The 12,842-nt window shown below is 39.4% G+C and overlaps 2 protein-coding genes across 2 annotated transcripts; both read left to right on the forward strand.

Annotated features, from left to right (window-relative positions):
• The first annotated feature begins 350 nt into the window (after positions 1–350).
• myl2b (myosin, light chain 2b, regulatory, cardiac, slow) lies at positions 351–2,980 on the forward strand. Its single transcript, XM_075468230.1, has 7 exons — positions 351–457; positions 1,791–1,883; positions 1,985–2,060; positions 2,227–2,331; positions 2,456–2,534; positions 2,611–2,659; positions 2,763–2,980. Exons 1-7 carry the CDS (start codon positions 455–457, stop codon positions 2,865–2,867), a joined length of 510 nt encoding a protein of 169 aa, XP_075324345.1. The 5' UTR covers positions 351–454; the 3' UTR covers positions 2,868–2,980.
• Positions 2,981–7,589: 4,609 nt separating this feature from the next.
• Positions 7,590–12,740, forward strand: LOC142382420 (serine/threonine-protein phosphatase PP1-gamma catalytic subunit A). Its single transcript, XM_075468231.1, has 7 exons — positions 7,590–8,011; positions 8,597–8,728; positions 8,856–9,086; positions 9,197–9,301; positions 9,558–9,781; positions 10,830–10,964; positions 11,921–12,740. Exons 1-7 carry the CDS (start codon positions 7,957–7,959, stop codon positions 12,008–12,010), a joined length of 972 nt encoding a protein of 323 aa, XP_075324346.1. The 5' UTR covers positions 7,590–7,956; the 3' UTR covers positions 12,011–12,740.
• The last annotated feature ends 102 nt before the right edge of the window (positions 12,741–12,842 follow it).

Genomic DNA, 12,842 nt, shown 5'->3' on the forward strand with positions numbered 1-12,842 from the left:
CTCAGAAAGTTTTAGCTAACAGTTCCGCTTATTATACTACCAAGAACCAGCTCCCATCAGAGTGCAGCCTGGGTCTCTGCGGAGCACTAACAGTCGGGACAGCTGGATGATGGATCCCATCAAGTGCAACTGTCAGTCACAAACACAACTGTCCTTTGTGAGCCAGAGCTATGTCCTGTTGTTATTCTTGGGCCTCAGTAATGGGGTATGTGAGTTTGGCTATTATCCCTAAATCTCATGAACTCAGACAATGGGGGCAGGTGGCAGTGAGACAATAGTCCTCTTTACCTGCGTCTCTGCCTAAAGAAGGCATGGAGTATTTATAGGCCATAAGCATGCGCTATTATACAGTAGAGGAGAGAGGGGTCAGTATATCTAGCCCTTGTTTTGTGTGCTGCTCCATCATAAAGCAGCAACGACACGAATCTGGTCCTCCTCCAGCTACCACTGAACCATGGTGAGTGGACACAGATTTTACTCTCAATTCTTTTTCCCAAGACTGTGGAGTGAAATTCTGGTTTTGTTGCATGGTTTATGCAGTGGCTTATAAAGTATATATAATTGTATAGCGAACTGTCATGGTCTCTTTTGATTAATTATACATCTAGCTCTGCTCAGACCAGTGCTAATTAATCAATACGCTCCATGTCAATGTGCATATGAGTCCTGAATGCTGATTTTTTTTAAATAATCAATAGAACAGTGCAGCAGCTGTCCTATTTAAAAAAAAACATATTGATCATATTTGGTAGCTCAAAAGGACATGTTTTTAAAAAAATACTTATTTGGAGAAAGAAGATGAAAAAGAGAAGATAGTAGAAGAGGAAAGATTTAGGGACAGAGGAGACAAATGTAAGGGAGAGGACAGATATTAGATGAGAAGATGGATGGAGCAGTAAAAAAAAGCAGGAAATAGAAACACCAAAGAGAGAAAAGAGAAAATTATCAGATTGGGAAAGAGGAAAAGGAGGCAGCAGACGGGGCTGTGAGGAAGAGGAGGAGAAGAGATAAGAGTGGTGAAGAGGAAAAAGGGAGATGAGAGGTGAGGAGAAGACAGCAGAGGAATGGGAAAGTTAGGGAAAAGAAAAACAACACGAAGAAAAAAGAAAGTGGAAATAATCATTAAAACAAACAGCGGGAGACAAAAGGAGACAACTAGAGCAACAGGTGCATTTTTTTTAACCAATAAAATATCTGTCGGTCCAAGCAGCCAGTTGTTAGCTTATTTCCAAAAAGTGTTCAATTAAATTTGGCCTCAGAGGTCTCGTCCACCAGATATCCCGCAGCTGCAGAACTAATCCACATCAAGGTTTAGACAGCAGCTGGGGAGAGATGATGTCATCATAGTCCATCACCTTCCACTTTTTTCCACCGTTTTCTTGGCAGACATGTAAACAGATCAACCAAATCCTTCCCTTAAGGGGGGGTGTTCTGATCAAATGGGGCTCAGGGCACCATCCTGTCATCACCCAGGTCACATTGAGTAATCCCTCATGTGATCCTGGAACTGTAGGAGCACAGACAGTAGACACACCCTCCCCAGGCTTAGTCTCACAAAACTGGAAACTCGAGTAAATATTTCCATAACAACCTGACAGTGTTTATAATCCTTCTTAATGAAATGTGTGCCCCTGGTACTGCATAAACACTGTCTGCTGTGAAATGAATGCCCCCACACCCGGCAGATTCCCTCATCACCGGCTCGTTAAAGCCGACAACAAGTGGACAGGTGATGATAATGGCGTCGTCGGTGCAGGATCTAATTATTTTGTTGTGGTCCAACCCTGCAGTCGCCCAAGAAAGCAAAGAAGAGAGCCGCCGAGGGAGCCGGCTCCAATGTGTTCTCCATGTTTGAGCAGGCCCAGATCCAGGAGTTCAAAGAAGTGAGTGATCTGACAGATGTCGTCTTTCACGCCAAACCTGAGCACTTGTCTGCTTAATGAGCCCACCGCAGACGCAGCATGTAACTGTTAATATTCTGCAGGCTTTCACCATCATGGATCAAAACAGAGATGGCTTCATTGACAAGAACGACCTGAGAGACACTTTTGCAGCCTTAGGTAAGCCAGCTGTGGTGTCCACTTGGGGGTTATGAAAGTTATTCTCACTATTTTCTGCTATTGTGTCACTCAACCATTTATCAGTTTGTTTGAAAATATTTTAACAAGATTAAGACATGATGAAAATAATCATTGTCATCCACCTTGTCATCCAATCTGTCTCCAGGCCGTTTAAATGTTAAACAAGAGGAGATTGACGATATGCTGAAGGAGGCACCAGGACCGGTCAATTTTACAATCTTTCTCACCATGTTTGGAGAGAAACTAAAAGGTAAACCATGACCGGCTGTCATTACACCACACCCTCATTATGTAAATTAATGTGTAAAATGACTCTCAGAGAAGATACCACCTTGATTTGAATCTTTTATTGACTCCCAAATGTTGGTTTTCAGGTGCTGACCCAGAGGAGACCATCCTGAATGCTTTCAAAGTCTTTGACCCCGAGGGAACTGGGACATTAAAGAAAGACTTGTGAGTAACACTGTAGCGTACAAACAGATCGGTTGAGTCTACCTGTTCTGCTCACCTGTGCTGTTTGTTTTTACAGTATGACAGATATGCTGACAACTCAGGCCGACAGATTCTCAGCTGAAGAGGTCTGTGCACCAACTTCTAAAACGTGACTTTGTTTATTGAAGTTTTGAAGCTTTTTAAACTCAGCCAAACATATGATTGTTCATTTTCACTTCGTATCAACAGATGGAACAGATGTTTGTAGCGTTCCCACCAGATGTAGCAGGAAACCTAGACTACAAGAACCTGGTCCACATCATAACACACGGTGAAGAGAAAGACCAAGAATAGATTCATTCATACTGAGGCCGTGTCTGGATAACTTGTGGATCATGTTTGTTTCCAGATACGTGCACCATCACACAAAACACTGCTGAAATAAAAAGCTGGGGCAAAAAAAAAAATCACTTTTCAGTTTAAATTTTTGTGTTAATTATTATTATTATATGCTTATGTTTGTATGTATTCTATATTTTATTCTATAATGGGTGAAAGTAACATTTCATTTAATTACAGAAGGAAATGTTTCAAACATAATCTTTAAAATATTACATGCCAAAAGATGCTGATGATGGTGAATGATTAAAGGAAATGGCAGCAACACTGAAGAAAACATTTATAAGGATCCACTTACATAGTAACATACAGGTCTTTCCAAGAGTTAACTTTACTTTGGTAAATACGGTGATATAAAAAAGACAGAACACCCTCTTTGAGCTCTAAAGCTGTATGCAATAACTCCAAAATGCAGAAGCAGTGTGTTAAAAAAGGTGCTGCTAATTACATAAACTTAATTAATTGATCATCAGTAAGTGTGAGCAACCCCATGATATCAGCACAAACACCTCATACCAACTGTTAAGCACGCTGATGATTTGAGATTGTTCTGCAGCCACAGCACCTTGCAGTCATTGAGTCCCCCATGAACTCCTCTGTATACCAAAGTATTCTAAAGTCAAAATCCAGGCTTTAGCTCTCAGACAAATGAGAGCTGTGCACAAACATGAAATGAAATGATTAATAAGAATGTCAACAATTCTCGAACTCTGTTTGCTATGGTTGAAAAACTCACAAATCCTCCTAAACAGTCAAACCCAGACCTCTCCACAGAAAAATGCAACGAATTTGCCAACTTTTTTAGCCAAAAAATCAAAACGATTAGACAAAACATTCACGCAACACAGACAAACAAGAAAACTAATCTGTGTCTAAAACCTAGGAATAACTCTGACGTTATGTCACAATTTAATTTTGTTGATTTAAAAATCCTAGAGGAAACAGTTCGGCATCTGAAATCAACCACTTGCACTCTGGACATAATACCATACGACTTTTTAAAAACAGTTTTTACCTCAGTAGAAAGTGATCTCCTACAAATAGTTAACAGCTCACTGGCATCAGGCATTTTTCCCAAGTCACTAAAGACAGCTGCCATTAAGCCACTCCTAAAGAAGAGAACTCTAGACGCCTCTATGATGAACAACTACAGATCTGTCTCTAATCTCTCTTTTATATCCAAGATTATTAAGAAAGTTGTATTTAACCAGCTCAATGGCTTTCTGAATGAAAGTGGAAGTCTTGATAACTTTCAATCAGGCTTCAGACGTCATCACAGCACTGAAACAGCTCTGGTCAAAGTGTTAAACGACATCAGGTTGAATACTGATTCTGGTAATATTTCAGTCCTGGTTCTGTTGGACCTCAGCGCTGCGTTTGATACTATAGATCACAGAATCCTGTTGCACAGGCTGGAAAACTGGGTTGGACTTTCTGGAGCGGTCCTTAACTGGTTCAGGTCCTACTTAGAAGGCCAGAGTTATTTTGTTACAATTGGCAGCTATGAATCTGAGCGAGTGGCCATGACTTGTGGAGTCCCCCAGGGGTCAATTCTTGGACCTCTTCTGTTTAACTTGTATATGCTCCCTTTGGGTCAGATAATGCAGAACTTTAAAGGGATAGTTCGCCTCTTTTGACATGAAGCTGTATGACATCCCATATTAGCAACATCATTTATGAACATTGACTTACCCCCTGCTGTGTCTTGTGAGCCGAGTTCCAGCCTCGTTTTGGAGTTGACGAAGGTAGTCCGGCTAGTTGGCTGGGGACACAAAAATAAAGCGTCTTGCTTCTCAAAACAATATGCGTTCAAAAGAGTAATACATTTGCATCACAAAATCGTTGTCCAGGAAAAATTCAGACCTCACATCGCTTGGCGCTATTTTTGCCTCCCTTGATATCAATGCGTCCAGCCACCTAGCGATAGCCACACGTTACGGTGTTTACTGCTCGGAAGCAGGGGAGTGCTCGGTCTGCTTTTCGGTCTGCACAGTTTACATTGGATGCATTGATATCAAGGGAGGCAAAAATAGCGCCAAGCGATGTGAGGTCTGACTTTTTCCTGGACAACGATTTTGTGATGCAAATGTATCACTCTTTTGAACGCATATTGTTTTGAGAAGCAAGACGCTTTATTTTTGTGTCCCCAGCCAACTAGCCGGACTACCTTCGTCAACTCCAAAACGAGGCTGGAACTCGGCTCACAGGGGGTAAGTCAATGTTCATAAATGATGTTGCTAATATGGGATGTCATACAGCTTCATGTCAAAAGAGGCGAATTATCCCTTTAACATCAATTATCACAGTTATGCAGACGATACACAACTTTATGTGTCTCTGTCACCAGACGACTGCAGCCCAGCAGACGTACTGTGTCAGTGTCTGGAGTAAGTAAACACCTGGATGAGAGAGAATTTTCTACAATTAAATGAAGACAAAACTGAGATCATTCTGTTTAGTAGTAAAGAGAAAAGGGTCAGCGTTGGTAAATATCTTGAGACTTGGGACCTTACAATCACTGACCAAGTTCGTAACCTCGGAGTGTTGATATACTCAGACCTGACTTTCAGCAGCCACATCAAAGCTCATCTCAGAAACATCAACAGAATTAAAGGTTTCCTCTCCAAAAAAAGACCAGGAGAAACTCATCCATGCATTCATCTCCAGTAGACTTGATTACTGTAATGCTCTTTTAACTGGACTTCCCAAAAAGAGCATTAAACATCTGCAGGTCATCCAGAACGCTGCTCCTAGAGTTTTAACCCGGACTAAGAGATATGAGCACATCACACCAGTTTTTTTTTTTTTAAACATTTTTTGGGGATTTTTATGCCTTTAATGATAGGACAGTTGGAGAGAGAGAGGAAGCAGATAGAGGGGGAAGAAATGCAGCAAAGGGCTGCTCGATGCGGGACTCAAACCGGGGCCAGCTGCAGCAAGGACTGTAGTCTCTGTACATGGGGTGGCTGCTTAACCCACTACGCCACCGACCGCCCCACATCACACCAATTTTAAAATCTTTACACTGGCTTCCAGTCAGTCACAGAATAGATTTTAAAAGCCTGCTGATGGTTTACAAATCCCAGAACGGTTTAGGGCCAAAATACATCTGTGATATGTTCAGAGAATATAAACCCAGCAGAGCTCTTAGATCCAAGGACTCAGGTCAGCTGGTCCAGTCCAGAGTCCAGACTAAACATGGAGAAGCAGCATTTAGCTGTTATGCTGCAAACAAGTGGAACAAACTGCCAGTGGAGATTAAACTTTCACCAAATGTAGACATTTTTAAATCCAGGTTAAAAACATTTATTTTCTCATGTGTCTATTTTCGCATGAAATCTGCACGATATCTCTTAATTTATCTAGACTGTTGCTTGTTTTTAAATTCATTTAAATTATTTTATTTGTTTCTCTTTATATTCTTTTATGTATTTTTAATGCTTCTTCCACTCCCTGCTGCAATGCTTTTATTTTATGTAAAGCACTTTGAATTGTTTGTACATGAAATGTGCTATACAAATCAATTTGATTTGATTTAAAACAAAGAGCCGACCAAAAGTCTTCAAAAACAATGTGAGACACTGACGATGTCACACAAAACGATTACCTCAAATTTTTACTGATATAGTTGGTTGTACAAACTACGGAATCATAGAGAGTACTTAGTTTTTCACTCAATGCTTTTACCTTTTGGCATAGTTTTTACTCAATAAAAAAATTACACTGTGTAATATGTTGTGTGATGTTGTTCTGACAGTGTAAGTGTTTCAATAAACAGAAGGGTGTTGCTGGCTAGACAGTATCCTTTAAAATGGTTTTGTGTAAAAGTGCATTGGCTAGAAAAGAGTAGTTTCAACTCATAACTGGAAACTGCACCCTGCTGCTTTAAACTCAGTTATTTTTCTTCACTTCAAAGACTGTAAAGTATCTGTTTTTAATTTAACAGTCAAACCTAAAACTTAAAAACATATTCATTATCAGTCAAAAGTCTGTAAACACCAACACGTTCAAAGGGGAGAGTGTGTCAGACTTTCCACTAGCTCATTCTATAGATTAAAACAACCTCTATCAGTTTATTATATCATTTCATATCTTAGAATTTTGAATATGTGCACATTTGTTGAAGAGAAATGTAATTATATGTTTACTAGAGTGCATATGAACATAATCAAATTATGCTGATGCAGCTTTATGTATGAATACATATTAATAATTAATCCACTGCATAATTACCTTCTAATTAGCTCATAATAGAACTATAGCATTAAATTACTTTTGACAACAGAATAAAACGGATAATTGTTGCATTGTACTTAAAAATGTAACTTTTTATAACTAGAGCTATTAATTGTGCGGCAGAAATGCTCTATCCTTTTATCTATAGGTGTATGGAATTAATCAAGAAGAGAAAATAACATGACAAACTTCCAAATACTGATCAAAACTTGGATTTACTGTGTGAATATGGATCCACCCATGCTTTAATTAGATATTACATTGAGGTATGGAGAGCACCTTTACATTTTAGTCAAGAATAAAACCATCGAGGTGGACCATTGCTATTTTTGTAGACTATTTACCATGTTCAGTCTTTTCCAGATGCCTCTTTCCTCTACACAGTACAGTAGGGGGCAGCAGCAGGGCAGCTAACAAAGGCAGCAGCCTCCTAGAAGCAGCTGGCTCGCTGTTCAAGGTGCGGCAGAGGGAAAAACAAGAGACGGGACATCACAGCTAGCTAACAGCTAGTTCGGTTGACGTTTATTTTTTTAAATTTGCTGTTTCTAAACCAAAGCTAACATTGGATGCGACTTTTTAAGAAAAAATACGATGTAAAGGTAGTTTATTAGATTGTAAAAATTATAAACAAAAATCTAAATAGTAGCTGGGTCAAACCTACATCGTTTACGCTCAGCCGGAAAATTAGCGAAGCTAAGCTAATACAGTGGAGCTAATGCTAGGATAGCTAGCGGGCTAGCTTTTGCAACTACATTCACGCGAAGACCTACATTTGACTGAGCCTGTTTTATAAACGCAGACACTTGCAATGGCTGATGTTGACAAGCTCAGCATAGACAGCATCATCCAACGTCTTTTAGAAGGTAAGTAAATTAATAATATTACTAGGACATAAAAATGATTTTGATTATGTGAACGCTGTTGTGACAACCGGTTACAGTAGCTCGCAGCTAGCTAGAGCATTATGTTTATTAACATTTTACGCACAATTTATTTTGTTATTTATTTTTATTATCAATATCAACATGTTAAAATTGTGTCTCCTAAAGTATTTCTGGATGGAGAATGAGGAATACTTGAAGGAAATTGAATAATTTGTCCGAAAACACACTGCTTTTGCACACTAAATCTAACATTGGGCACTCCGGTGTAACGCCAGATTCTGTCACCCCCTCAGATTCTGTGACCGGATTAGCGTTTTTACCCTCTACAATGTTTTTAACTTGTAATCAAAATTATGTTAAATATAGATAAATGCCCAATTGTGCTAGTTGAGTTTTTAAATCTACGAGTTTCAGCTTCCAATTTTGATGTTAGTGTAAATCTGTATGTTGGTTGCTTGTCTGCAGTCTTTGCAAAAAAAAAAAAAATGCTGTACTAAGCATCGCGACTTGGCAGGAACAGTGTTGGCTGTTATTTTGCTGTTGTTTGTGTTTTGTTTGTTTCAGTCAGAGGAGCAAAGCCAGGTAAGAATGTGCAGCTGCAGGAGAACGAGATTCGTGGATTATGCCTCAAGTCCAGGGAGATCTTTCTCAGTCAGCCCATTCTTCTGGAGCTAGAGGCCCCTCTTAAGATTTGTGGTAAGCAATTACTTTCCTTTTCAAATGTCACCATCAAGAAAACGTTAAATTAGGATACACGGGACAAAACAAATGGTGTGTTATTCATTTCGGTTTGTGTCCGTTTAAATACATCCCTGTCCTGCAGGTGACATCCACGGGCAATACTACGATCTGCTGAGGCTGTTTGAGTATGGGGGCTTCCCTCCAGAGAGCAACTACCTGTTTCTTGGTGACTATGTGGATAGGGGGAAGCAGTCTCTAGAAACCATCTGTCTTCTGCTCGCCTACAAGATCAAATACCCTGAGAACTTCTTTCTGCTGAGGGGAAACCACGAGTGTGCTTCAATCAACAGAATATATGGTTTCTATGACGAGTGTGAGTAATGTGGAATGAATGTAACGATTCTTATGTGTTTGGTCTATTTTGTGTGCCAAGGGCAGGAAATCAGGGATTAAATGATGTGTTTTCTGTTCATGGTGTGTTAGGTAAAAGAAGGTACAACATCAAACTCTGGAAGACCTTCACGGATTGTTTTAACTGCCTCCCTATTGCTGCGATTGTTGATGAGAAGATCTTTTGCTGCCACGGAGGTGTGTTCCTTACTTTTTTCTTTTGCTTGTTTAACAAAATTTAACAGTGCAGAATTTGATACTCACGATCGTGACCTCTGCTGCTTGTCTAAAGTAGAAATGCTTTGACGTCAACCACTCTTATTTGTCTTTGTGAATTGCTCTCTCTGCAGTTTGTCGACTGACGTCTGGCCCGTTTGGCCTCTCAAACATGAAATAGATGCTGACCTCGGTATTAGTTTGTTTATTTGTACCATTACCTTGTCATTGCTTTTAGGACTGTCACCTGACCTTCAGTCCATGGAGCAGATCAGACGCATAATGCGACCCACTGACGTGCCTGACCAGGGCCTGCTGTGCGATTTGCTCTGGTCCGATCCAGACAAAGATGTTTTGGGCTGGGGGGAGAATGACCGCGGTGTGTCATTTACATTTGGCTCGGAGGTGGTTGCCAAGTTCCTGCACAAGCATGATCTGGATCTGATCTGTCGCGCTCATCAGGTAATCACTGATGATTACTGTTAGACATGGTGTACTCTGAGCCTTGCTTTTGACCTCTGGTTTATATTTTTAAAGGTTGTGCCCATTTCAACTAAAGAGAATCTTTTTCTTATTTTAACTCATTCAGACCAGAGGTTGAATTTACAAGAACCTTTCAGAATCCAAGAATTTCCACTAAAACATTTTTCAGTGTTTTAAGAAACTAGAAAGAGGAAATTAAAGCATCTCAGAGATTAAACATCTAGCTTTTACTGTAGATGATTGATTTCCCCCTTTATCAATATTTAAAATTATGATGTGATGCTCGATGTAGATCAGGCTTGAGATGAAAGGGACACATCAGGTCAGAATTTGTGGCCCTTTTCCATTAGTACCTCGACTCGACTCAGTTTTTAGGGTTTTCCATTAGGTAGTAGCACCTGATACCAGATACATTTTCAGAACCTACTCAGTCGGGGTTCCGAGCGAGCTGAGTTGAGCCAAAAATGTACACCGCTGATTGGCCAGGGAGAGACGTTACTGGATGAGTTTTGAAAGTGACTCCTTCACAAGAACCACGCCATTTTTAAAAACCCGGCAACAGCGAGCTTGCGATTTTATTTTTTTGTGATCCTCAGCAGGGTAAATGACGTTTCTGTGTTTGGTGGCTTGTGGCTGGTGAAAGAATCCAGTGGGAGCAAGACGGAGCGACCCGAAGTTATAAAGTGTCACGTCACGGGACTTTCGGACCCCACCCACATTGAGGTGGTACTCAATTGAAATGGAAAACAACCTAAACTGAGTAGAATTGAGTCGAGTAGGTACTAGTGGCTAAGGGCCTAATAGATGGGTTATTTGGGAAGAAGTAAAGTCAATTAAAAATAAATAATTAATGAGTGAATTACATAAAAAAGGAGGTACCAAAAGAAGAGTTTTTCAGTTGTTTTTCGCATTTTGCGACTACGTGAAGAGGTCTCCATCCATCTTGTTAGAAACAACTGTACATAATACAGCTGACATTCCTCCTAATCCCGTCATTTTCTATTTTTATCGTCTGTCATCATTGCAGGTTGTTGAGGACGGCTATGAATTTTTTGCAAAGAGGCAGCTTGTTACTTTGTTCTCAGCGCCGAACTATTGTGGGGAGTTTGACAATGCTGGTGCCATGATGAGCGTTGATGAGACTCTCATGTGCTCTTTTCAGGTAACGTGCCTTTCACTTCTTTGCACCACAGTGGTAGAATCTTATTCAGTTGAATGGCGAGCAACGGGTTTTTCGTCATTGCTTGTAAAAGTCATAGATGAAGCACTATGTTTGGGGTTAAAAAGAGCAAACTTTACGATTGTTTCAGAAATTTCAGTTGTTCAAATAGAACTAAAAGATCTAATCTAATCTTTGACCTTGCAGATCAACACAGTGCTACTGCTAATAGACTTCAGTCTATAATAATCTGATTGATGTAATTTCAGTATGTGATCCCAGATCAGACATATATCTAATATGTGGCTATATGATGGATGAGGACAGAAGCTTTTTGCATGTCGAAGTAACTGCTAAAACAGACCTTTTGACCTCTGTGTCTTCTACTATAGCTAGAAAAATGATTGCCGTCCTCTGGAGCTAAATGTCATCCAGCTTTATTTCAGAATTGTTTGTGTGTCTTTCAAATACGACGTTTTCTTTTTTGTTGGTACAAATGACTCACACAAAAATGTGCTCTTAGCTGTGATTGTGAACCATCACATCATATCTGTAGCCAATCCTTTTTTAAGGTAGACTTAGTGTAACCTTTGCATGTGTTTATAATGCGTATGTTAGGTTTTATTTAAAAATACTACACTTTAATAGCTTGTTCATGGTTCATTCCGTTAAACTTATAAGACATTTGGTTTTGGTCCTGATCATAAGGGGCTGTGTCAGTGTTTTTCTTTTTAATATTTGTTCGGTGACAGTGACAGAAAGGCGGCTCTTATTAAATTAGAATATAGCCCAAATTACAGCACAACTCTTTAACTTGTTGTGTTTGTATGTTGATTTTAAATAATATAACATATCTCAAGTTTTTTTCAAACCCAACTTACTTAACTGAGTCCGACATTGTTTGGGTAATCATTTGCAGCTATATCGTGAAACTTAAACTCTCTATAATCCGGTTGCAGATATTGAAACCAGCTGAGAAGAAGAAGCCCAACGGCAGCCGTCCGGTAACTCCTCCTCGCAACATGGTCACCAAGCAAGCCAAGAAATGAGGGGTTGGGTGGGGGGGACCAGTGACTAGAGTCTCACTCCTCTGGTCAGCTTTCATCTTCTGCATTTGAAGGATTGTTTATTCTTCAAGCTGCCAATACTGAAAAGATACCCACTACTATTTGATGAAAGCTATATATTTTATTGTTTTGTCCACAGGGGTAAATTGATATGTCACCACAAAAAACCTCAGGTGTTTTGCACTCCATTTTGCAGCTAGTCTTTGCCACATATGACTGTTCAATCAGGAAAAATGTAACAATACGGCTACTTTAATGCACAGGAATGCCTTGTTTGAAGCTGTGCACAATTTTTGTGATTTATTATTTTTTCCATGTCTCATTTGTCATCTTTTTCTCACTGTCAGTAATTGTGATTAATGGCTATAAAAAGTACGGGGAGAGTCACAGACACCTGTTTACTTCTGTAACCTTTATTTACAGTTGATTTACTGTCAAGTAAATCATTAAGAATTGACTCTACATTGCATCACATTTTTAAAAAAGTCGCGCTAAATTAAATGAATAAAAATGCACTCTTGTAATGTTTAAGTCTTTCTAATAAACTTTGAGTGTATTTTAGGGGGAATTTGGTATCTGAATGTTATTTGTTTCTAAAACTTCTATGCCTCCTAAGAATGATAAACTGAAATAAAACTTTTAAAAAGTTGTTAACTGCAATGTATATGTTGTTGTCCAAGAACACTTTATGAATTAAAAGGCTTCAATTAGGCACTATTGACACTTGCATGGGGAGACAGAATAAACTAATTTAAATGATTGTGTAAAATACGTGCTATTTTAGTAATTGTAATGTAATTAATTTAATGACCAC

Source organism: Odontesthes bonariensis, chromosome 6 (genome assembly GCF_027942865.1).
Source record: "Odontesthes bonariensis isolate fOdoBon6 chromosome 6, fOdoBon6.hap1, whole genome shotgun sequence".
NCBI classification, from domain to species: Eukaryota; Metazoa; Chordata; class Actinopteri; order Atheriniformes; family Atherinopsidae; genus Odontesthes; species Odontesthes bonariensis.

Bases quoted from the DNA above. Each gene is read 5' to 3' on its own strand.
- LOC142382420 (XM_075468231.1), top strand. From the start codon at position 7,957: ATGGCTGATGTTGACAAGCTCAGCATAGACAGCATCATCCAACGTCTT. The intron at 8,012-8,596 runs GTAAGTAAATTA...TGTTTGTTTCAG, and splicing joins CATCCAACGTCTTTTAGAAG to TCAGAGGAGCAAAGCCAGGT. The intron at 9,087-9,196 runs GTGAGTAATGTG...ATGGTGTGTTAG, and splicing joins ATATGGTTTCTATGACGAGT to GTAAAAGAAGGTACAACATC.
- myl2b (XM_075468230.1), top strand. The intron at 2,061-2,226 runs GTAAGCCAGCTG...ATCTGTCTCCAG, and splicing joins AGACACTTTTGCAGCCTTAG to GCCGTTTAAATGTTAAACAA. The intron at 2,332-2,455 runs GTAAACCATGAC...GTTGGTTTTCAG, and splicing joins GTTTGGAGAGAAACTAAAAG to GTGCTGACCCAGAGGAGACC.